The sequence below is a fragment of the Furipterus horrens genome, unplaced genomic scaffold, assembly GCF_987537825.1.
Source record: "Furipterus horrens unplaced genomic scaffold, mFurHor1.1.pri manual_scaffold_7, whole genome shotgun sequence".
Classification (NCBI taxonomy): Eukaryota; Metazoa; Chordata; class Mammalia; order Chiroptera; family Furipteridae; genus Furipterus; species Furipterus horrens.
Genome location: NW_028327177.1, coordinates 126932699 through 126958402, shown reverse-complemented (window position 1 = coordinate 126958402; position 25704 = coordinate 126932699). Strand labels below are relative to the sequence as shown.

Below are 25704 nucleotides of genomic sequence, written 5' to 3'. Positions count from 1 at the left end.
GGCAGCTTCCAGGATGGTCTGGAATGATCCCAGCCTTCTGGTATCCACACCCTCAGGTAAACCACTCCCCTTGAAGGTGGGTTAAACCTGGGGATTTCCTTCTAATTCATGAATATGGCTTTCGTGCTTTGATGAAGAAAACTGCCACACATGGGAGAGGCCCACATGGTAAGGACCGGAGGGTGGCCTCTGGCCCACAGCCAGCCAGGAACTGAGACTGTCGGTACAACACATCACGGGGCACTGAATGCTGCCAACAAGCATGGAGTGAGCTTGGAAGCAGACCCTTCCCCAGTCAAGGGCTCAGATGAGACTGCAGACCCTGAGCCAACACCTTAGAGAACCCAGCTACACCATGGTGGATTCCTGACCCACAGAAATGGTGAGATAATAAATGTGTGCTGTTTTCAGCCACTAAGTTTTGGGGTGACTTGTTATATAGCAAATAACATCAGCGTTAATCCCAATTCAGAGTCCCAAGGATGTCTGAGGTTGAGAATTCAAGAAAGAAAAAGAAAAAATATTTTAAATTGCAATTAAAAAAAAGTTTTCTGACATAAAGAATTGAATCTGCGAAGTAAAAGGACACAGTATGTTCCAGACAGAATTGATGCAGAACAAACACCACCCAAAATATTCCCTAGTTAAGTGACCAAACTCAAGGGTAAAGAAAGACTTTTTCTAGTATCCAAGCAGAAAAGTCAAATCACATAAGGCAGAGTAGCTGCAAGGTAAGGCAAGGATGAAAATCAAGCTGATCTCAGACTTTCCAGAGCAACATTAATGTCATAAGATACTAAAGCAATATGTACAAAGTTCTGAAAAAAAGAAAAGATGACCTGGTAATTTTATAGCCACGCTATATGTCATACATGCATAAGCAACAAGCAATCATTTCCAAATGTAATAGATATCTAGGATTCTAGAACCCAAAGACTCTTCTTAAATAAACTACTTCTTTGACAATAAATCTAACCAATCAAGTAATGGATCGAAACAAAGAAATAAGGACAAGATGTGTAGTAAGCAATGAATTTATGGTTATAAAAAAATGTAAGTATTATAAATTACGACAATGTAAAAATACAAGTTACAAAAACTGGGACCTTAAAGACGGGATGTGGAGAGAGACTAATAATACTTTCAAAGCAGGGAATCAATCAATACTGTCCAAAATTAGAATCTGAGGAATATATTCCTTATATTATATAAATTAAGTATTTCTTATTTTTATTGAAAGCATATTGTTTTCTAAAAACCTAACGATAAAATTCAGGGGGAAGTAAATGCTGAAAGCCTGAGCTGCAGTTAAGGTCCCACATCTGATTGGAAAGATTACTGAACTGGGACTTGTCAACGGCAAAGGCTCCCTTAAGCACTAAGTTTCTAAGATCGCATAATTTCCCCTAAATAAAAATCTCTGCTACAACAAAAAGCCTGGTATGGTATCAAGTCTAGACTGCTTTTTTCAAGGGGCACCAAAACATGATCCTCAACAGCAACTAGTCTTACAGTTAGGTTAATCTGCTCACTGTCCCACAAATATCTTACGCTGTATTCAGCTTTCATGTTTAAACTCCTACTTGGGCATCTTCTAAATAAATAGGTAATTTAGAGAAAACAAATTTAAAGTCTATTTCTCCCCCAATACTAACAGATAAACAAATTGAGTTTTTAAAAAAACAAAAAGGTATCTACATCTAAGCTAGCTAAAAACTCTATTTGCTGCATAAAATTCTTCCTAAAATTTCCAAAGTTAACTATGGCTTTAGAATCCTAGAGCAATCACTGACCTTTCTATAAAAACTAAACTTGAAATTAATATTGCTTTTTAAATTATATTAGTCTTAACTCAAAAAACTTAAAATAAAATTGAAAATGATTAGGTTATAGTTATAAAAAACTAAAAAGAAAAATTTTAATTAAAAAATGCTTAACTACAAAGAAAATGAGAGATACGAATAAGTCTGATTTGAAATGTGTTCTTAAACCTTTGATATTTCATATTTTTTATTTTATTTTTGTTGAGAGAGGGGAAGATAGGGAGAAAGAGAGGGAGAGAAACTTCAATGTGAGAGAAAAACATCAATTGGTTGCGTCTCATATGTGCCCTGATGGGGAACCGAACCCACAACCTAGGCATGTGCCCTCACTGGGAATCAAACTGGTGACCTTTCACCTTGTGGGACAATGAGTCACACTAGTCAAGATAATATTTCATATTTTTAAAAGACAATTTAGTGTACACAGAATGCTACAGTTTACTGTTTTAATGTTAATTTTTATTTATTTCAAAAAGTAACTATAATTAGGTCACCCACAAAGGAATTGTGAGCAGATTTAAAAACTAGAAACTATAAAAATGACAATTATTTTTAAAAACCATTGTGTAAGTAAAACAATTTATGAAACTTCATAGATTTATCATAGAAATATACTCATCACAATCCTCTTTAACCAAATAAAACTGTAGTTGCAAGTAAGTAATGCTTTCTTATTTGTTTTTCCTTTTAACCATAATTAGAATGTTTATATCCTTTAATATTCCAACATATTCAGAATACCAGATGCAGGTCAGAATTTCTCCCTTAATAATGATTATAAAGTCTAAAATTATTTTTAATTAGCTCCTTGAAGAAGACCTAAAACTTTGTTAATAAACACTTAACACCTACTGTTACATTTACGGTAATGAGAAAGAACAGGATTTCCATATATTTCTAACACAAGATGGAGATAAAGTAGATGTAGTTACATATTTCAAAAATATGTAATTTTTATTAAAATATTTGATAGCACTTAGGTCATAATCAGAAATCTATACTAATCTTTAAGAATAGGTAAAACTACTTCATATGTGATCAATTTCAATTACAGTTATTCCCAAAAAACATTCTTTAGATAAAAGAGAAGAATATACAAAACATAAGTTCCCAAGTTTCAATTCATTTTACACAGGAAACTACCAGTATTAAAATCATTTTTTAAATACACATAAAAAGACGACTCATGTTTCTGTGCCAGCGCCATCCAACAGTGCTTTCTGCAGTGATGGAAGTGGTCACCTCTGCATTATCCAATACTGAAGCCAAAGACCACATGTGGCTATACAGCATTTGAAAAGTGACTAGTGTTACTAAGAAATATTACATGGTTAATATGACTAGTAAATACTATATAGGGCAGCTCAAATTTATGTAACAGCCAATTTAATGTTTTAGTATCTATCAAAATCCAATAGGGGTTTTCAGATATTAAAATAATTAACAGATAAAACCTTAACTTTAAAAATGAGATAATTATAATTAATGATAAAGAATAGATTCTGACAATTTTAATAGAGGTTTTTCCATAATCATGAAAATATAAATAGAAAATCTCAAAAAAACTATATAGGTGAAAAAACATACATTAAAAGAAATAAAGATTTATCACATCCTTCAGAGGGAATAAAAGAGCATTATTAAAAAATATACACAAGTCATATAAATATTTTAAAAATATATAAATAAACATGAATTTTAATATGGGATATTAAAATGTGCCCAAATATTCAAAACATTTAAATATCTACATAGAAAATGAACTCCATATTTATCATTTACTCAAGTCCAAGTTTAGTTAATGTTTTCAATAACAAAAAAAAAATTGTTCCTTCTTACCAAACAGTAAAAGTCTAATGCTACAATTATAAAGCAGAGCACTTTGCACCAGACACAGATTGCAACATGAATCACCTGGACTTCGAGCAGTGCAAAGCAGGGTACCATTTAGACTAGACAGCCAATGGCTGGTGTGTTTCAGGCTAGAAGTACTCTCACCAATCCAGGCAAAGATGCTAATCAAAGATACTAAAATCAAAAGAAAAAATTTTCGAGATCACATCCTGAAAGCATAAACAATCATGATTCAATCATTCACTAAGGTCTGTATAGAGTTCTGGCAGAAAAGGGGAAGGAGCTGACATGAAAGTATGTACTATACACAGGTGACAATAAGGAGACAAGAAACTTTCAGAAAAGATTTGTAGATTGGTCACCAAGTAATTCTTGAAAATATGTTGACGGTTAACTAATTCTGGATCAAGTGTTCTGACTTTAAAAACAAACTCCCCCCAAAACCAAAAAAGTTTAATTCACTTGCAATCAGCTTGCTGTTGACAGTCACACTCTAACAGAAAAGGAATAGCAGAGCTCCTCTATTCCACAGATCTATCCCTCCCAGAAAAGGTCGCATTAAATTTCTTCTACATGTGCTGTGTTATAACTGAACCCCTAGAGGGCAACTGAGCTTCAATTTTTACTTCATAATCAACTTCGGTTCCTAGCCAGTTTACAGATACCATGTCCTATTTCCTTTTATCTTGGAACTTTTCCTTTGAAACAAAAGGGAAATAAATGAAAAGAAGAAAATGAGATATTCCACCCACTAATAAAAAATAATATCATTATGGAGTGTATTCTTTAACAGTGATAATTCAAAGATCAAGAATATGTATATTTGTATAGGCTTATTCCTGCATAACACACAAAATTAATGAATATTTGAATATTAACACTCTCAGTGGGAACCACATAGCAGCTAGGAAAGACATATTTAACAAGTCTATTTAATATAAATCCTTTGCATAACTTTACATTGATTAAATGGCATGGTAAAACGTACAGTAAACAAAAGATGAAGAATCCCATCTCAATAATAATTAACTATATATATATAAACTACCCAAAATAACTCACTATAGGAAAACCAATGTTCCTTCAAGGTAAAAAATATGAAAAGGTTTCCTAACTGCCCATCTAAGCTAACTTAAATCATGAAGTACAAATGTTGATGTTCAATTAGACCAACTCAAAAGAAAAAAAAAAAAAAAAAGTTGTGAGGAGGGAGCCTTCCAATAAATGAAATTTATTTATAAAAAGTTGTGTATTTATTCTTACATGTTTAAACTTCAGTCACTTTCGAAGTACTCTCCATTTGATGTAATACACCTATCAAGACTTCTTTTCCACTGCTCAAAGAGTTTTTGAATTTGTCAGTTTTGATGCCTTTTAGGGCTTCTGCTGTTTTTTGTTTCACCTCTTCCACATCGGCAAAACATTTTCCTTTCAGGGCTTCTTTCACTCCAGGGAAAGAAAAAATAGTCACTCAGGAGGAGTGAAATCAGGTGAATAGGGAGGGTGGGGCATAGGGCATGCAATTTTTGGTCAAAAACTACTGAACACTCAGCGAGCTGTAGGCAGGTGTGCTTGTAACCCACCCATCGTGAAATGGGCAAACTCGTTGGAAGAATCTTCAAAAAAAATTCACTGAAGCCAAACGCGGCCTCTCACAATGGCACCAGCTGGTACGCTGATACAGAGGGGTTCCCAGAACCCTCACCTAGCAGCGGAAGCCTGTACTACAAGAGGCCCGCCTTCCAGAAGATAGCTGAGTTCTTTTGGGCCCCCCCTCCTCCATATCAATGTTAGCTAGGCCAGGAACCTATAACAATGGCATATTTAATTCAGCCTTATCTTGGTGAAACTCAAAAACTGAGCATATACAAGTCTAATATGTATATACCACCCAAGTAACATAACAGAATGAGCTGAGAATTTACCTGGATGATAAACAGAATTAAATATTGATCATTTGATAAATCATGTGGTTTTCTTTTCATCCAAACATTTTTAAAGAATGAACTCTCATATTTGTATATATATTCTGAAGTATGTACTTGCTAACTGGAACAAAATTTTAACTCAACCTATGAACAGTTTTTGAATGTAAATGTGTCACCACACAGGCCTTCCTTCCCAGCAGGGCATGCCACAAGTGGCTCTTTCTCTACCATGCTCAGCACCAGCACCACCATCTTGGGGAAGGCAGACAATACACGCACATGCTGGATAAAGATTCTGTCTCCATGTCATAATCATTTTGTTCACTAAATCTGTAAACTATTATTCACATTCTGTTCTGTGGGCTGAGGGATCTAAAACAATCACAAACCAATCTCAGCTCATTTAGATTAGAATCTATACATGAAATTTGACAAACCAAAGAATGTAATGATGGAACACAGAAAAGAGAAAGGCTACAGAGGAGGGTGAAGTTTGTGCACCACAGGTTACTGATTTTCAGACAAGGTTACTAATTTTCAGAACAGGAAAAAGGGAAAGGATGTAGTCATATCATTTGTAGGGGAAGAAAAGGGGTCAGGGTTTATGACTACAAGACCATACTTGGGTTCATTATTTTCTAAGAATCCTTGGCCCACGCGAAAAAGAACTTGAAGGTTGGTAGACAAGTTGGGGCTAAACTTCCAAGATGAAAGTAAGGGAAATGAAGTTTCAAGAAATAAAAACACATAAAAACTAAGAATAGCAACAACAACAAAACAACCAAAAACTTATAGTTTATATGAAAAAGAGTACGCTCTAGGTAGTGAAGTATGTAACTTTAAAATATACAAAATGATTGAGTAAAAACTTCAAGTTGTAAAATAAATAAGGCATCAGGATGTAACATACAGGACAGAAAATATAGTCATTAATAAGATAACCTTAACAGTGACAAATGGTTACTAGACATACCATGGTGATCAGTTGTAAATTGTATAAATGTCAAATCACTATGTTGTACACCTGAAACTAATATAATATAAAGTATTAGTATTGTCAACTATCCCTGAATTTATATATATATATATATATATATATATATATATATATATATATATGGTCTATCCAGATAGTATCCAGGCCATGTAATATGAAAAATAGAGACAATTATTAAAGAAGATACAAGATACAGGAAACATTGTACACAGGACAATGACACCTCAGTCCCCTTCAAAGTAGACACCTTGGGACCTCACACAGTCCTCCCAATCGCCATCAGTTGCCCCATCATATTTTCCTGAATCTCATCGACCATCTGAAATCTCTTCCCTTTCAAAGGTGATTTTAGCTTTGGGAAAAGCCAGAAGTCACAGGGTGCGAAATCTGGACTTTAAGGGGTTTGAGTCACCTGGGTGATTTGCCAAGAACTCAATACACAAGACATGACACATGAGCGGGTCGGCGCATTGTCATGATGAAGCTGTCGATCGCCAGCTGCGCATAGCTGCGGCCCTCTGAATCACCAATATAGTTCCCACAGCAGTACGTCCAAGGTTACCACAAAACCAGATGCAAATTTTTTGCTCTACTCACTCAGTCATTTCAATGCCATGGCCACACAGGACACATGCTCAGTCAACGGTGTCTATCGCCCCCACTGAGTAGTACAGTGATGTCATCGTTTACACATGTGCATTCCAGTCCACTCTCATTGGTTGCCAGGTAACATCGATGTCACACAAACTGTTCTCATTACATTAACGATGGCTAGACTTTTTCAGAACAGACCTCGTATATACACACACATATAAAATGTCCTGAGGAGAGGAGTAAAATCCATATTGCCTGTTACTATGTGCTGCTGTAAGGAGCAATTTTGTGCCTTTGGCTAATCCTGTTTCCCACACCTTGGACACATATTTACATCACCTTGGGATCTTTGGGGGCAGGGGGCGACGATACCTTTCTTTGTGGAGAGGAACCTGTGTACTGGTATTTTTAAAAAGATTCCCAGATAATTCTGATGTGTAGCAAGGATTGAAGACCAGTGATCTAGCCTATGAGTGAAAAACGAATATCAAATGCCTCCAATCATAATGGCAGAGTAGAGATTTTGCTATAAAAATAGGATAATTTGAATCTCATCATTGGAATAGATTTGACTAGGGACAATATGGAAGGAAATGGTAATAGAAGAAATTCCATAAAGCTTTTATCACTGAGCATTGAGTAAATAGGTCCACATCTGAAAACTAAAACTAAAGAGTACCTTAATACTGTAAATCAATCATACATAACTTGAATATAGGTCTCCTGAGGCCAAAATAAGAGAAAAATAAACAGTTCCAAATTTTCACGTTAGCACATCAAAAAGTCAAACCTTCAATATGATCAGAAATTCAACTTTTCAAAAGTTTAAAGTTTATGACCTAAGCATAAAATAAATCTATGGGAGATATACCAGGCACAGAATAGAATGCAACAATATGTACTATGTACTGATACAATCTAGAGTTCAGTGACTGTCTAGCTCTCTTTAAGGGGAATGTCAGTTTCCAAATATAGTCTTGACTCTTCTTTGAGGATTGTCAAGAGTTCAGTTTGTGTATTTGAGTGATGAGAAAAGTAATCAAAAGCCGTAAATGCATTGATCTGTACTGAGCTGGAACAGAATTGCTCCTACTAATCCAACAGATGGGTAGTGTCTGTCTGGAAAAGTCAGAATGGAAATGAAATCACCTGAGCTCAAGGATCCAATAGGTTTAGAAAGACAACTAAAAGGGTGAGTCGATATGTTTTTCAAAGAGAACTGGATTCTAATCATGTATTTGAAATTAACCCAGGTGTAGGCTAACCAATTTCCTAGTCTCATATAAAAAACATTAGAAAAGATGATACTTAAAGATACACTTAAATTCTATTAAGACGTGGTTTTTCGGCAACCTCACTGACTAGAGTGGTGTCAGTGTGGAGTTGAACTCTGGAAATACTTGGTAATAAACACATGGTGAAGTTCAGAAATCAAGAGGAAGCTAAACTTGTGTGTGATGACCTGGAAACCTGGTAGAAAGATACTATGTCCCAGTACATTAAATCCAGTAAGGTTTCCTCAAGCTTTGCTATTAGAGATTTTTAAAGTAAGAAAACATGTCTAATAATATGGATTCAGAGTTAAATTTGTGCTGTGTTTCTGAGTTTGGCAATCATTAGAACCAGTTTTAAGGTTATGGTGAAGAATCAGAAGTATGAAGAAAGTCAATAAGCATGGGTATTATATTCAAATGCAGAGTAAAACTCCTGGTGTTGATTAGGGGGGGGAAAGCACTCTAACACCGAACTTTCAGATTATGTAAGCGGAAGTCAACAGCTAATAAATTAAGGCAATAAACTACCATTTAAGTATTTAGCTATTCTTAGACCAAAGATGTTTTTCTTTAGCTTTGGAAACTTACAATAAAATTTAAAAATCTGACTAATCAACTTCTCTGGAAAAGATAATGAATAATATGTGCCTAAGGACACCTGTAAGAATGAAAAAAAAGACTACATCCCAGTAAACTATGTAGAAATACTATATTAAAGTAATGCTCACCCGCACACAGCAGCATGACACTTTTGATAAATGCCAGAGGTTGTGCTATCACAGTATGAGATGGTGTCTCTTTAGGTCTGGCAAACACACATCATTGCCTATCACTTTCATGAAGAACAGCTTCTAGTTTTAAAAGAATGAAGAAAGCCATCATTTAGAAATGAAAGTACTCAACTTATTTTGTGTTTTATTGGAGAATTAATATTTCAATTCTATTTGTATAAAGTCTTTCCCTGGGAAGACAGAATGACAAGAAAGGAAGAAAGGTCAGACTTCAGATGCTTCTGACTTCTTACTAGAAAACAAACCTAAACTTTTGTTGCGGGCTTTTAAGGCACTCCAAAATCAAGACTGACCCCCAGAATTTGTGTCACTATCCTTCAAATGTACCACGGGTCTCCTAAGGTCAATCTCCTTACTGCTACAGACAAACCATGCTCCACTCTCACTTCTGTGCCTTCAGTCCTGAGGCTATTGTATGAAATGCTTTTCTAGCTTCCCTATACTTACCTCATAGCCATACCTCAAGGTCAAGTTCATAGCCCATGGTTTCCATTAAGTTTCATCTGACTAAATCAGAATTCACTTGCTTTTCTTTTTTCTAAACAAACATATAGAAAGGTTATTATAAATTGTTTTTTATGGTGTAATTCTGTTTTACATATGCCTGGTTTGTCTCTCACCGACCAGGCAATAGGTTCTTAAAAGCAAGTCTCATACTTCTACTCTGCCTCTATAAAACTTCTCACGAAAGTGACAGGCATTCAATAAATATTTAATAAGCACACTACTAAAATTAATTCTGTAAATAAAGAGAAATATTATTTAAAACATCTAACAATTTCCAAAGAAGCAAATATCTAGTAATCAACTAAATCTTCTTTACCTATATCCAATAAAAAGTAACTGGCAAGTAAGAAAAAACAAATTCTAGAAAACTTAGAAAAAGTTTTGAAAATCTGTAATATTACCAATACTATGAAACAAATTCTGTTAACATTTCTTCAGAGTACTAATCATAATTTTAAGTATTATTCAATAACTATCTCCCCTACCAAACTCCATATGAACATGAAGTAAATCTGTTTCAGTCACATGTTTATGTACAGAGTATGTAGTTATGTGCTGTGCTTCGTAAGGGGTTAATTTTGGTAAGCCCCTATTGTATTTAATTTTAATTTAATTAAACACAGGATCAGGAAATTTTTTCAGCCAAGAGCCATATGGTAAATATTTTAGGTTTTGTAAACTATATGTCTCAGTTGCAACGGCTGTGGCATGAAGGAAGCCACAGACAATACGTAAGGAATTGGCATGGCCTGTGCTCCAATAAAACACAAGGCAGTAGCAGACAGTTTATGACCATCAAGCTGTAGATTGCCAAACCCTGAGTGAAAATTATGACTTGTCTCTCATATCAATACTACATTTATTATGATCGCAAATATGTGTATATCATCATTTCCTATACCAGTGATTTTCAACCTTTTTCATTTCATGGTACACATAAACTAATTACTAAAATTCTGCAGCACACCAAAAACTATATATTTCTTATCTGACCAAAAAATAGGTATAATTCTGATTCATTCACACTGGATAGCTATTGTTGTGTTGGCTGTTGTCATTTTTTTATTAGACAATTTAGTCAGTGCCCTGACTAAATACTCAGGTATCGCATGTTTCAAAAAAGTCTTGCGGCACACCAGTCGAAAATCTCTATCCTATACCATATTTTTAATAACCAATCAGATTATGCTGACATCTAAGTTTTTGGCAATATCCCGTATTATATATAAGGCTATGTTGAACGCACTAATGTATATTTTATTGCCCGTCTCTGATTATTTCCTACAAGTAGAACTGCTACATCAAGGGTGGCACATTTATTTTTTTAAATATTCACAAACCCCTTTCTTGACACTGTGTTGATCTATATTCCCAGCCATTAGTATAAATACCTACTTCTCCAAAACCTGTCAACATTATACATTATATATATTTTCTATCCTCAAACACTTCATCAAGCACATGATTATAGTTCTATATTTGCTTATTTTTTATTAGATGACACTTATATACAATGAAATAAGCTTGCAATACAATGAAACAACACTATTAGTATACATGTATGCAGCATAAATCAACAAAATACAGAACATTGAAATCACTCCAGAAAGTTCCTTTAGCATCCCTTTCCCATCAATCCCTGTCAGTACAATAATTGTTTGAATTAGTTTAGCCTGTTCTAGAATACTATATAAAATATTGCCTGTTCCACATATCTTTTAAGTATGTACTCTTTCATAAGTCTTTTATATTTATATTTCACTCAGAATAATAGTTTTACCTTCATCTTTGCTACTATGTGTAACAGTAATTTATTTGGTTTTACTGATGAACAGTATTTCGTTGTATGAGTATACCACAATTAGTCTATCCCTTCTCCAGAGAGAACCCTGGGCTATTTTCAACTTTTGGCTATTATGAAAAAGCTACTCTATGTGTTGGGCCATTGGGCAGGTATATATTTAGGAAATGCTGTCAGTGTTTATTTGTAGCCATTCTGATAGGTAAGCAATTCCAATTACATAAAGGGTACCTGTATGATATTGTTCTATAGATCCCTGAGATTCTGTTCATATTTTGTATCTTTTTGCCTCTATTCCTTAGATTGAATAGTTCTATTAATCTATCTTTAGGTTCATGACTCCTGCCATTTTCATTCTGATGTTTTTGTCAGATATTGTTTTATTTCAGTTCTAAAATTTTGAGTCATTTCTATTGTTTTGAAGTCTCTGTTAAGATTTCTTGTCTTTTTATTCATTGCAATCATATTTTCCTTTATATTCTTTTTTAAGAGATTTTAATTATTTGTAGAGAGGGGAAGGGAGGGAGAAGAGAGAGAGAGAAACATCGATGAGAAAGAAAAACATTCATCGGTTGCCTCTTGCACACCCCTAACCTGGGACCTGGCCCACAACCCAGGCATGTGCCCTGACTGGGAATCAAACCAGCAATCTTTTAGTTTGCGAGATGATGCCCAACCCACTAAGCCATACCAGTCAGGGCACATTTTCCTTTATATTCTTAAGCTATTACAATAGCTGATTTGAAAACATTGTCTGCTACTTCCAAATCTTAGTTATCTTGAAGTTAGCCTCCCTTGATTTCTGTTGAAAATGGGTCATGTTTTCCTGTTTCTGTGCACACTGAATAATTTGGCATTGTGTCATGAATATTGTGAATATCTAAAAAGTTTGAAATCCATTACAGTTCTCTAAAAATCAGTTTTTCTTTCTCATTTATCACTATTTAAGCAGTCAACTTTCTTCTCTGAATCCAAACTGCATAACATGTCTCCCCTAAAATGTACAGTATGTAGCAGCACAAATTTTGGTTCTGTTTTTAGCCTTAAATGAGCTGCTCAGAATTTGCCCCATGTGTGGTTTAGAACTGAGCCAGAGATATAGGCAGAGTCTATGCATAGAATTTGAGGCTCCTCTTTTCTGGCTGTCTCTTGGAATTCATGCTCTTCTCCTCCCCTCACTCCAACACACATAAATACAAACTTTCCAAGGCCCGCAGTTATACAAACCCTGTGCCTGAGTCTTCAAACTAGAAAGGTCAAAGGGTTTTTGTCTTCATTTTGGTCAAGGTCTCAGCCTCTCAACAGGGTAAAGATTCACCAAGTGCTACTCCCTTCCTTCAGTGTTTGACTCCCTCTGATTTCCATCTGCTTTTGTTTAATCTCCAAACTTTCTGGTAGTTGTTTCTAAGTTTTGTTCATAGTTTATAGTTGTTTCCTGAAGGGCAGTTGTGATGAGAGCTACTGGGCCATGTCAGAAGCTGAATTTCTCCATAATGAATTTTTAAATGCCATCAAGTTTATAGGTTACATATAATATTACAGTGGTACCTCAGTACTAGTCATTAATTCATTCCGACAACATGGCAAGCAAGGAACAACTGATGAAGCATTTTCCCTTGCGGGGTGGTGTGGTAACTCATAAAAGTTCTAGCAAGTGCAACAACTGGCCAGCAAGCTCTGAGTGCAGAAACATTTTTTCTCGTCTAAATGCAATGAGTACCGGGTTTGATGAGTTCAGAAGCCTACAATTACCACTGTATATAGAGAGTGGTTTGAAATTAACCTGCCAATATTTTAGAGCAAATATTTTTCATTTTTAATAATACTTAATTTATCAAAAAAGTTGTGTCCTTTGCTCATTTTTTAAATTGGATATTCATCAATTCCTTATTGACAGTAAGTCTTCATACATTAAGAATATCAAACATCTCTCTCATGTTAGAATATATTTTACTAGTTTGTGATCCTTCTTTCTATTATGTTTATAGCACATCACAGAAAATTTTACTTTTTCTATATTTAGTTTTTGTGTAATGAAATATAACATTTGATTCTTTATAAAGTTTTATTTTTTAAAGAGACATATGTTCATTATGGAAAATTTTTTTAAATCACCCATAATCCCTCTTCCTCCCACATTCCTTTATGGTTATTTTTAAAACTTGAGTATACTTTCAGTGATTTGGAAGACTGTTAAATATTATCTACTGAAGTTGAAATTATATATATCATATGACCCAGAAATCCCATATAGCCTGTGGGTACCAAAGGACATAAATAATAATGTCTATAGAGGCATTATTTGTACAAAAACTAGAAATGTCCTAAATATTCATCCCAATAGAATGTGTAAACAAATATAATGGTACTATATGACAATAAAAATGAAGTAACTATTACATGAAAAAACATAGATAAATCTAACAAGTATGATGAGTGAAAAAGTCAGACACAAAAGAACACATCCCATATGATTCCATTAAAATTAAAAAACAGGCAAACTAATCTATGCAGTTTGCAGTCAAAACGGTTAATACTTTTTGGGACAAGGAAAAGGATAATGATTGGGAGGGAGCACAAAGAAGGCTGGCTTCTGGTAATTTCTATTTTCACCTCAATAGTGGTTGCACAGATATGTTTACTCTGTCATAATTCATCAAGATATCACTTATAATTTGAGCATGCAGATATAAAAAGTATATTTAAAGAAAATGATGTTTTCATTTTGAAGCATATGAAAATAAGACACACAGGAAAAGAAATAACCTATGATCTACCCTTCTCCTTCCCATATTTCCAGATACTTATTATTAAATTTCGAATGTATTTCATTTCTAAAAAATATATCTATCATTTTTATCATTGGGATTATACCACGTACATAATTTTGTATCATGCTTTTTTAAAAGAACATATGAACATGTTGACATTTGTTAATGATTCTTCATATAATCAACTATTAATTACTACATATTTTATTGAATGATTTTTCTTTTCTTTTTATTCAGTAATTTTTCATAAAAGGATACAAGGTAATGAAAATCAATAAAAGTGCATTTCAGTAAAAAAATACACATCAAAGTAGATATTGTTAATCATGAATTATAAAAGAAAACATTTAATTTCAACATATAATGCAAATTATGCTATGTGAGTATGACTGCAATTTTAATGAGTAAATGGTCTGTAGTTTGTTTATGTAGAGCTACAGCCCCCCCAAAAGTGTGTTATATGAAACAATATTAGAAATGTTCCCAGAAAATAAAATAAATATTAAAAATTGCTTAAGCAATAGGAAGAAAATGACTTTTCCATATTGGTTAAGTCTGGGGTTAATAACAGCAAACACAATCCAGCAACTATGAAGCAGTAACTGGAAATAAACCGGCACAGAGGCCAGAAATAACAAGTATTAGGCAAAGCATACCATCACCCACCAAATCCACCAGTCATGACAGACACAGCTAACTGATCTAATGACACTCTTTCTGACTGATCCCATTCATAGTGTGCTAAGCAGTCATTTTCAACTGATTAAAGTCAGCACAGATAAATCGTATTTGCTATGTTTGGCATAGTTAAATGCTACACTTTAACAGAAAGAACACTAGACTGGGAATTAAGATATATAAATTCTACTATCAACTCTGATATATAACAGCTCATATGATACTAAATAGGTAATTTAATCTCTTTATTGTAGTACGAGATCATGTCCTTGAATTCTCCCACGGTGTCCAATACCATAAGCTGCACATAGTACTGAAGTATAGTTGGCTGAATAACAAAATCATTGTAGTTATGATTTATTCTGGAAGGAAACTAATCTATGTGGAATCTTAAAAGGAAAACTAATTAATAAAAATATCAGTTTGTAATCTAGCACCGTCCAAGCTGAAAATGTATACCAAATGAACACTAAGAAAACTTGCACTATTTACATAAAACCATTAGAAAAATACTAGAACCACCACAATTGGATGAACATTCTTCTTTGTTTCCCTTTAAAAGAGTAATTAATTTTTACTACTGTCTAATATACTGGTTTCAAACTTAGATGTCTAAACACTTCAAAGTTAACATATCCAAAACCGAACTCCTGACTGGGCAATAACCAAAAACTAAAATAATAAAATTTCTCCATACTCAATCTTCCTCATCTCTGTTAACTACAACTCCATCCTTTGACTTGGTCAGGACTCATAATAGGGAGTCATATCTTTCTCTCTTGCCTCTATCATCAAGTATCCTCAATGTGCCATTCTCACCATCTCCACTGTTACCACCCTTCTATTCTAATCCACTACCATCTGTCACTTGGATTACCACACTCATATCCTAAACTGGCATCCTGAGTCTGCCCTTGCCCCTATTCCATCTATTCCTGACATAGCAGTGGGTGTAAATCAGACCGTCTTTGCCCACTACTCTAAGCCATTGATGTGTTTCCATTTCTCTCTTTAGTACCTACCAGACCTCAATACCTACAAAATCCTAAATAGTCCCGCTCCCAATCAATCCACTGAACTTCTCACTTGCCACTCTCCTCATTTACCCCACCCTAAGCACCGTGACCATTTTGCTGTGCCTTGAACACACCACTTCACATAGTGCTTCAGATTCTTCCCATGTGCTGTTCCTTCTGTTCACCTCATTCTTCCCGTTGATACAATATATACATGTATCACTCCTTCACCTACTTTCAAAATTTTGTCCAAATGTCACGTTCTCAGTGAGATCTGTACAGACGACCTATTAAATTTTGCAGGCCCATTCTAATACCAGCATTCCCCACTGCCCTTACCCAACTTTATTTTTCTCCAGATCACTTATAACAGCTTACAATAATATGCATCTCCCTCCTTCATTGGAATGTAAGGGCCGTAACAGTAAAGATTTTTGTCTATTCACTGTTCACATAATGGTGACCGGCATACAGGAAATACTCAGTAAATATTTTTGAATGACTATGTTCCATATAACTCTAAGGTTCCATCAAGTGTGTAAAGGAATCTGAAAATTCTATTTTTGCTTTATAAAAATATATTTTTAGTGATATAATAACTGACTAATACTAAAACATGCAAATAGTGTTATCAAATGCTGACACATTGGAGACAACCAATATATTAAAATGATGCCAAAAAAGAAATATATATATATATATTCAGAGAAGGAAAACTCTGACTCCAAAAAACCTCCGCTGCCTTGCGGCATACCTCTTCAGGGGAAAGGCTAAGGGAGTAAACCCCGACAGAAAATCCGGAGCCGGAGTCCCTAAGGCGGTTTGACGTTGTAGTCAACACCGGCAACTCCTGCGGCGCACCTGAAGCCAAGCTGTATTGACTCCGTCTTTCCCTTGGACCCTTCAGCTGCGAAGAGAGGGGGGGTCTGCTGCATGGGCAACAGCAGACCCTCCATATCACCCTGCCCAGGCTCTGTAGCTTCAGCTTCACTGGAGAGGACACTCCAGCGTCATCGCAAGATGTCGATTCAACACGGGAGGAGACAGATACCGTGTCACTCCCGAGTCGGACTGCACAGCCATTCTCGGCGGTGCAGATAGACTCTTAAGAAGCTACACCATCCTCTCTCGAGACGGACGGCTGCCGACGACGACGACGACGATATATATATATATATAAAACAGATAAAATTTCTCTCATATCTGCTCAATTGAACAATATTCTGAAAATTTGAGTAAATCATAAGAAATCATTACTATTTAGAACTAGTTCTTTATGTAATTTAGGATTTAATCTATATTTTGCAACCATCAAAAAGTGAACCACAAAAATGACCTGGAAGAAGAGACACGTCTGAGGCTGCAACCCTGTTCTATAACATCTGGTTTCAAATCTGCTGCATGAAAATCGCAGAACATTGTTTTTGTGTAATTTTACTCTGCAAACGTAAATGCGGTATACTCTGTAAATACTACAAAATTAAGCATAATAGAATACTGATTTTATATATTACAGCTTATGTAAAGTGTGATTTTATACTCAGATTTTATATACAAGGACATGATACTGTTTAAAGACTATATTTAATTTTACATCAATTTCTCATAAGATGAAAAACTATGAGCCCATTATAAAAAATAATTGAAAGTTAATGTCTATGAAAACTAGGAAAATAATAAAAACTTGTTAATGATGTACTAAAAGAACAGTTATACCTCATTTTATATTAATATATTCATTCATTTTAATAATATTTCTAACTTTGAAGCCATGTAATTCTTTGCTTTTGTATTCAAATATACTTTTCACATTCATACCTTCAAAAATGAGTTGCATAAATTAGTTACTTAAAAATCTTAAATTCATTTGTCTAGACAAATTCCCTGCTAATTTAGTCATTTAAAAAAGACTTAGCATTTAATTCAAAACTAAAACATACTGCACCTTTCTCTGTGAGAAAACAATCAGCCATTTTATTCAAGATCATTTATGTCCAATTATAATTTTATTACAAAATTGCCTTGTTATTCATAAACAAAACCATCATAATAAGCCATTTAGCCCTACGACAGAAGTATTAGTTAAATGTAAACGAGAACTATCAATATATACTCTGTTCAGTTGTTTTAAAAACAATTCAGCTGTATGCATGATTGATATAGGTTCATTACTCATGATGTGACTGGTGAGACATCAGGCCGGATAGGCAGACACAAATACTTACTGCTAACTTACTTTTATTAACTTCTATTATGACCATGTGCAGAAAGAGTTAACATGGCAGGCCTGGTACTGCTATCATTAGAAAGAGCTGCTTGCAAGGCTGGCCCTTAGCTGGCATCTGAGAACTTGAATTTGGGAAGTGTTCCCACCATTCCCTGCTTGAGAGGAGTGGTTCACTGTGCCTAAACTGTTTGTGCAAACCATATGGTTTATGCTGAACACCTGCTTTCCCTCTGGGAGTCTGAAATTTTGGTACATGCTAGGCAGAGGCTGCCCATGTGACCAACTCCCAGTAAAAACTCTGAGGACCGAATCTCTTAACGAGTTTCCCCGGTGGGTAGCATTTCACACGTGTTGTCAAAGCTCATTGCTGGAAGAATTAAGCACATCCTGAGTGACTCTACTGGGAGGGGACTCTTGGAAGCCTGCACCTGGCTTCCTATGGACTTCAACCCACGTGCCTTTTCCTTTTGCTGTTTTTGCTTGTATGCTTTTGCTGGATAAAATCTTAGCCATGAATATGACTATGTGCTGAGTCTAATGAGTCCTCCTAGCAAATCACCAACCTCAGGGCTGGTATTGGGGACCCATTGACACAGTCCAGTGTAGTTCCGAAGGGGAAGAACTATGCTTTATATATCTTTATATTTCTTAAGATTACATATATGATATATTTAACAGATATCATATTTGGTGATTTTATATATTATCCTCCTAATACACCCAAAATGGTCTGAAGATATGTTACATTTCCACTTCAGTATTAGTTAACACTGGTGAACTGGTTACATGAAAATAATAAATGTGGTAATGGAACAATTCAAACAGTTTTTTGGCAGGTTCAAGTAACACACATAAGATTGATTACTTTGGGCATTTAGTCTCCAATTTGTTTTAGTGAGTTTTTGGTAGTTCTCTGCCTGCAAACCTCGGTAAGATTATCCCTAAACACTTTTAATTTGATTTTCTTTTGTGTGTATTCACATATCTTTGGAATTTTGCAAAATGTAATATATTTTAGTTGTACCTGAGAAACAGCTTCTGTGTTACTTAGCTATAGCTCTTTGATGTTTCAAAGAAACAAACAATCCATACTTTCTTATATGTTATATAACTCCTTTAGAACCAAACCCCACCTATTGGTCGGAAGATCAAAAGCACTGCAATAGAAGAAAGTGATATAAAAGAAACAGGAGTCAGTAAGTAAGAAAAAATAGCTAGGTTAAAGAAAGTTCCAGGCCATCCCTGATGACAAAGTACTTTTTTGGTCTTGATAATCACAAAAGGAAAAAAAAAAAAAAGGTTCTTATTATTAAAGCAAACTTCATTATTCAGCAGAGACTTGATATCAAATGCCAACTATGCAATTCACAAAAGCAAATATAAAGAGGAATTTTTACAAAACACAGCAATTAAGTGACTCTTTCTCTTATGGAAGCTCTATTTCCGGAAGAGAAATTCGTAATACCAGAATGCATACCTTCCTAATATGTGTGACAAAAAAACATTTTTTAAATATTACTAACATAGAAAAAATAAATCCTTAAGTTAGCAGGGAGTCAAGCACATGGGAAAAGTCACCGAGTGGAAAGTAACCTCCAGAGGTCATCAACCACTTTCCTAAAACACCACAAGTCGATAACTCCCAAATCCAAGGAAAAGCAATGATTCCACTATCATGGGTCATGGAAGGGGGTTTCTAGTTTGGCTTTTAGGAGGTGGGGGAGTGGAAGGGAAACTGGGCATTCTAGAATTTTCCTTCAGTTCCATTGCCAATGTATTCAGTGTTCATTGTGTTAATGTCTACCAGTACACTTTGGTCACTGTTTTTAGTGTCTCTATTCACCGCCAGTGATATCCCTAGCAAAAGAAGAATATTATAAAGTTGCATTTTTCTATTTAAATCAATTGTTAAATAGCTTCTCTTTCAATGTATGTTTATTAACAGAGGTTAGAATCTTGTCAAAGTTTATACAACAGTAAGATCAGCCTTCTCAATTCTGTATGTAATCCCTAGGTCAAGCCATCTTCACTCATTAAATCAAAGTTAAGTTCCAAAAGTAAAGGTGATGACCGCTATTTTTCTCTTCAAAAAGAAATTTTAGTAAGTATATCTATTTTATAAAGGCAAAGATTTTCAAGTGGACACCAGTTTAATAAAAACTGCTTAACTATCATACAAAAGCTATGATTTTTTTGATTCTAGTTATAATTTTCATTGTATTCAAATGGTGACTATAAAAATTCATTGCAGAATTAGAATCATGCCATTGTAGATAAAAGGTAAATTTTACTATTGGGGTATATAACGATAAAACATTCTAAACATTATCTGCTACTTAAGATAAATTTTAATTATTTTTAAAACATAAGGTGAAATGTGCAATTCAGACTAAATCAGAGTATGTAGTAAAAACCAATAGCATATACATAGGTAATGAAGGTACCATAGAAGCTGGTTAAAATTTATAATGAAGAGAGAACTAGTAAGAATATAGCAACCTGGCTGAAATTGATATTCATTAGGGTACTCTTCACATCAATAGGGAACATTTGGACTCTGTGGTCTTTATCAGTGTCCCAGCTGGTAATGGTTGAAGGTTAATGCCTTACCCCATTCTGTTCAATTTTCTTTCCTAATTAGCCCTCCAAATCTATAGCTGTGAGCACCAAGTGTCTGTGCTCAAAAGAAACTAATTAATGCTAGCAAATTAGATCAAGTCCAAAGATCCAACAGCCAAACTCTTAGTTAAATGCTCCTTGTTAATAGGAAGTGTAGCTGTCAATAACTGCTGTTGGTGACTATAATGAGGCATCTTGCTTTCACTGAAAGTGATTTCATTTCTCTTTGTCCCTGGAAAAGCTGTTCCATTCCCTTCACAAACCTAAGTTGCTGGCAGTCTGACCCAATCCTTATGATCAACTGGGTTGAAATGACATGAAGAAAGAAAAAAAAAAATCAAACAGAAAAGCTTTCCTACATAATCATGTTTCAGGTATTTAGCAGAAAGTCAGATCACTTATTAAAATTCCTGTATCTTTACCCAGGATCTATACAATGTGTAATGCTTTTACATAAAACCCTATAATTATTTAATAAAGCAAAGGTGATAAACAGTAAATAAACTACAATGGAAGTATCCTGATTCTAATTTACATTTTACTGTTTAGTTTAAATGTAGCTGCTCTTCTGTCACTTGAACAATACCAGTTTATGTTCTTTCCTAATTCACATGGTTAAACAGGGAGAACACTAAAGATTATTCCTTCATAAAATAATCAATTTTAGGTACTAAGACACTGGTTCGGACCATATGGCCTAAGAAAAAAATCAATATATGATTATCTATAAAAATCCAAATGTTCAAATTCAACTGTAATAATATGTTCTAAAACTTACAAATTAATTGAACTAAACCAAATTTTAAGATGCTTTCAGTCTTCAGGACATTTTAACTATACTCATTAAACAGAAACTTAAACATGTTGACAGCCTAAAACAACTTAACTTTTGATAAATAAGCAATATTAAACATTTTTTTCTGTACCATTACAAAATAATAGTTATGGAACAGTAATAGAATTTAAATTTATACTATATTTCTTTCATTTCAAAAATCAAAAACAAAGTTTCATCATCTAAGAGTGAGAAAAGACAGTTTGAAACCCAAAGCCATATAATCATTCTGCATTTTCATCTGAATCATATAAGTAAAAACTCAATTTATAATTGAGTTAGCTAGCTTCCTTTCATTCTAGATACCAGAATAATGTGTTACAAAATTGCATAAATACAACTCATACTTATAACTTTAGACTATTTACAGGTAAATTCTCCTGATAGTGAAAAGGTAACCCTAACCTTATAACTTTATTATCCATTTTTAAGTGTTATCCTCCCCAACCTGAATCAGGGTATGTATGTTTTTTAAAGTTTTATGAGGCAAGTGGAGGATAATCCCTTGAGACTATCAGCATGACACCTGTCAATGCCAGATGTGCACTGAACCCTGCCTGCGGGTGCCGATGGGTTAATTTTTCCTGACACCTGGGGGGTGAGGGTGGAAGGAAAGTGCTCTGAATAAACAACTAATTCATAGTGAAAACAAGAGTAATACCAATAAATTACTGGTAACTTATTAATAAATTTATTTATGGATGAATTTAATTTCAATTTAATTTATAAATGGATTTAAAACTGGTATGTCCTAAAAAATCATTTAAGAAACAGAAACGACCATCATATGATGTCAGTTCTGAGGAACTATTTCTTCTTTTTCACTGCCTCTGTCCATTAGCAGCAAGGTTGCTCTCTAAGAGATACCATCCGAAGCACAGAAATGTTCCCAGCATTCAAAGCCACAAAACTACAGTTGACACAGCCTGGCTCCCCTGCAGAAAAACCTGCAGTGAAGGTAGTACAGCCATCACCTGCGCTAACAAACACTGTGCTCCCTCAGTGAAGAAGACTACAGGGGAAAGGAGAGAAAGGAAGCCAGGAAAATAAGTTTACATCCGTGAAATTTAACTACTACTTTTTTTAGACGTCCATTATAACAGGTAGCTTTTTAAAAAATATTTTTTTAAATTTATTTTTAAAGAGAGAGGAAGGAAGGTAGAAAGAGACAGTGAGAAATACCGACATGAGAAACGCCAGTGTCTTGCCTCTCGCAAGCGCCTGACCAAAGACCAAACCTGCAACTCTGGCACGTGCCCTGAAAGGGAACCAAACCTGTGCCCTTCCGCTTTGTGGGACGATGCCCAACCCAGCCACACCGGTCAGGGCAGAGGTAGTTTATTTTTACAAGACATTTCTACAGTAATACTTCTATCTGCTTTTCTCATTACTCATCATTTATCGTCTCATTTGGCACCTTCCACTGTTTTGCTTACATTTTTCACTGTTTACATACTAATCAACGATACATCTCTAGCTTTACAGAACACAGTGGTACTCTGTAAAACATATTTTAAAACGTTCTCCAAGAAAAGATGCATATGTAGGCGCTTAGTGCATGTATTTACATAAATTGCTGCCACTTACAAACATTAAACAACAACAGGAAAAAAAAAAAAAAAAAAAAGACTCGTAAGTACTCTTGGGATTCCATTAACAATTCTGTAACATACAATGACACCAAGGAAACTCATCTTAGAATATATAGTGTACCTATATAAATATGTTGATAAGATGGAAAACACATGTTACATTTTATGTTTCCTCTTTCTCTATCAAAACTACCAGAGTAACTTGTTTCTCCAGAATACTCACACTAAGTTTTTCTCTATATGTAACTATATTTCTGAGGGGAAAAAAAGTGTTTTTTACTAATAATTTGAGAGAATATTTTTAAATTGTAAATGAACTGAATACCGCCTACAAGTTCTGAAAGCTGAAATCCTGGTATCTCAGTGCAAGGGTGAGAAGCAATTCATACATATTAATTCATTGACTACTTGACTCTAAGGCTAAGGATTAAATTCAGATCATATTATAAAAAATGTATTTGATTTGTATATGAATATTTGAATCTTACCTTTAACTTGTTCAGAACATCTCTCTCGGGCCTTCTCCCTCATTATTTTAGGAATCAAAACATCTTTTTCGACATGTCTGAGATGATGCTCTGAAAAAAAAAGATCCGTCTTTAATATAGTAGAGTCTCACATAAATCACCTGTTTAGGGGAAAAATAAGCACTCTGGTTTACTTAAATAAAAGCCTGTGCGAGTACATTAAAAACTGACTGCTTTATAAACTCGTAAATTATTATTTTAGTCACTGAAAATTATTAAAATTATTTTTATATACAACAGAAAAAATGTGACACATATGGGCAACGTCTTTCTAAAAATTTCTGCCAACTATATCACTGTACTTTTATATAATAACATATCCCATATGTTATCGTGTCAAAATTAAGTCTCAGACTAAAATATTATAATTTTCCTTATTAATATAATCCACTTGAAGAGTTTGACCAATACTAAGATTTAAGAATAGATGATTTATATTGATATTGAGATCCAAGACTAAGAGACACATGAATTTATTTAGTAATAACAGCAGCCTAAGCAAGCGAGAATTGGCAGAAGACGAAAAAGTAGAACGATGTATGTGTATAAAAACAAAGCCTGTGAGATTTCTGTGCGTTTTAAACACAACTACCACAATTAGACTAAAGTGGCAGACTGAGCACCTGCTCCAGAGCCCCACCTGCTCCTTAAATTCCTGGAGTCCTGAAAAACAAAGGGTATGTGTCCTCAGAGACCCAAAATCAAGGATCTCCAAAAGACAAAAGGGAGATGAGATCAGATTCCAGGAGGCAGTCATTTCTCCAGAGTTTTTCCCCAGGAAAAAACTGATATCCAAAGTGGGTGTTGCCCCGGCCAGGATGCTCAGTTGGTTGAAGTGTCCTCCTGTACACCAAAAGGTTGTGGGTTCGTTTCCCGGTCAGAGCACAGAACTAGGTTGTGGGTTCAATACCCGGCTGGAGCACACACGGGAGACAACCAATCAATGTTTCTCTCTCACACTGATGTTTCCCCCCCACACCTTCTCTTTCTCTAAAAATCAATAAACATATTTTAAAAAGTTGGTGCTGCTCCACACTCTGAAACAGCAAAAATGGGGAGCAAAGGACTTCCCTTGAGGAAATTAAAACATTATTGGTTGAAATACCTGAGTAGGAGCCAAGTGAGTCACTTCTGCTGCTTTTAGGCCATGGGTAAAAGAAATAAATAATGGGTAACTATCCCCAAAAGTTGATCAGGAAGTTTCCCAGTATCTACTAACACTTAGAAATATTAGGAACCCCTAAGCTTTTCCTAGCACTATGTGGTTCCCAACGACCTCTGGATGCAGGCAGCTATGGACTGATACAGTATTTGAAGAGAGAATAAGTAACAAGGCATCTCAAAAAGCAAACAAAAGCAGCAACGATAAAACAGCCAAGAATCACCTTCATTTGTTGATGGACAACACGGAAAAAGAGATAAATTAACTGTAATTAATCAAGAAGTGACCAACTCCTAAGAAAGTTTAAAAGAATGAGGACAATATTATTTTAAAATTTGTATAATAAACATACTGAAGCAAATAAAAAGACAGGAGTTTTTGGACAGAAATGGACCATAGATTATCTACATGCACTTAGATGAAATGTCTGAAGCTCAAAAATCCTGTTTCAAAAGGGAAAAAACATAACCCACGGAAAGGAAATGAGAATCAGATTACATGACATTTCACTGGCAAGACATGGATGCTACAAGACAATGGAGACATAACTTCAAAGTTCTGAAAGAGAATTACTTTATATCCAAGAATTCTAGAGCCAATTAAGAGTGAAGTTAAAGATATTTGCAGATATGTATGGTCTGAAAAGTTTACCTCTTTTTCATTAGAGTTTATCCCTACTGCTGTGCGACAGGCCACTAATCACACTGA

At 34.7% G+C, this 25704-nt stretch overlaps 1 protein-coding gene across 3 annotated transcripts in view; it reads right to left on the bottom strand.

Annotated features, from left to right (window-relative positions):
- Positions 1–25704, bottom strand: part of CMC1 (C-X9-C motif containing 1) — a 60254-nt gene that overhangs the window by 20310 nt on the left and 14240 nt on the right. The window contains exon 2 of one of the 3 annotated variants that reach the window (XM_090284414.1): positions 23796–23885. In XM_090284414.1, coding sequence (XP_090140540.1) covers positions 23796–23885 — 90 coding nt within the window. Of the gene's footprint in view, positions 1–9198; positions 9230–23795; positions 23886–25704 lie in introns of those variants that run through there. The other 2 variants (XM_090284415.1, XM_090284416.1) reach the window with 2 other exon arrangements.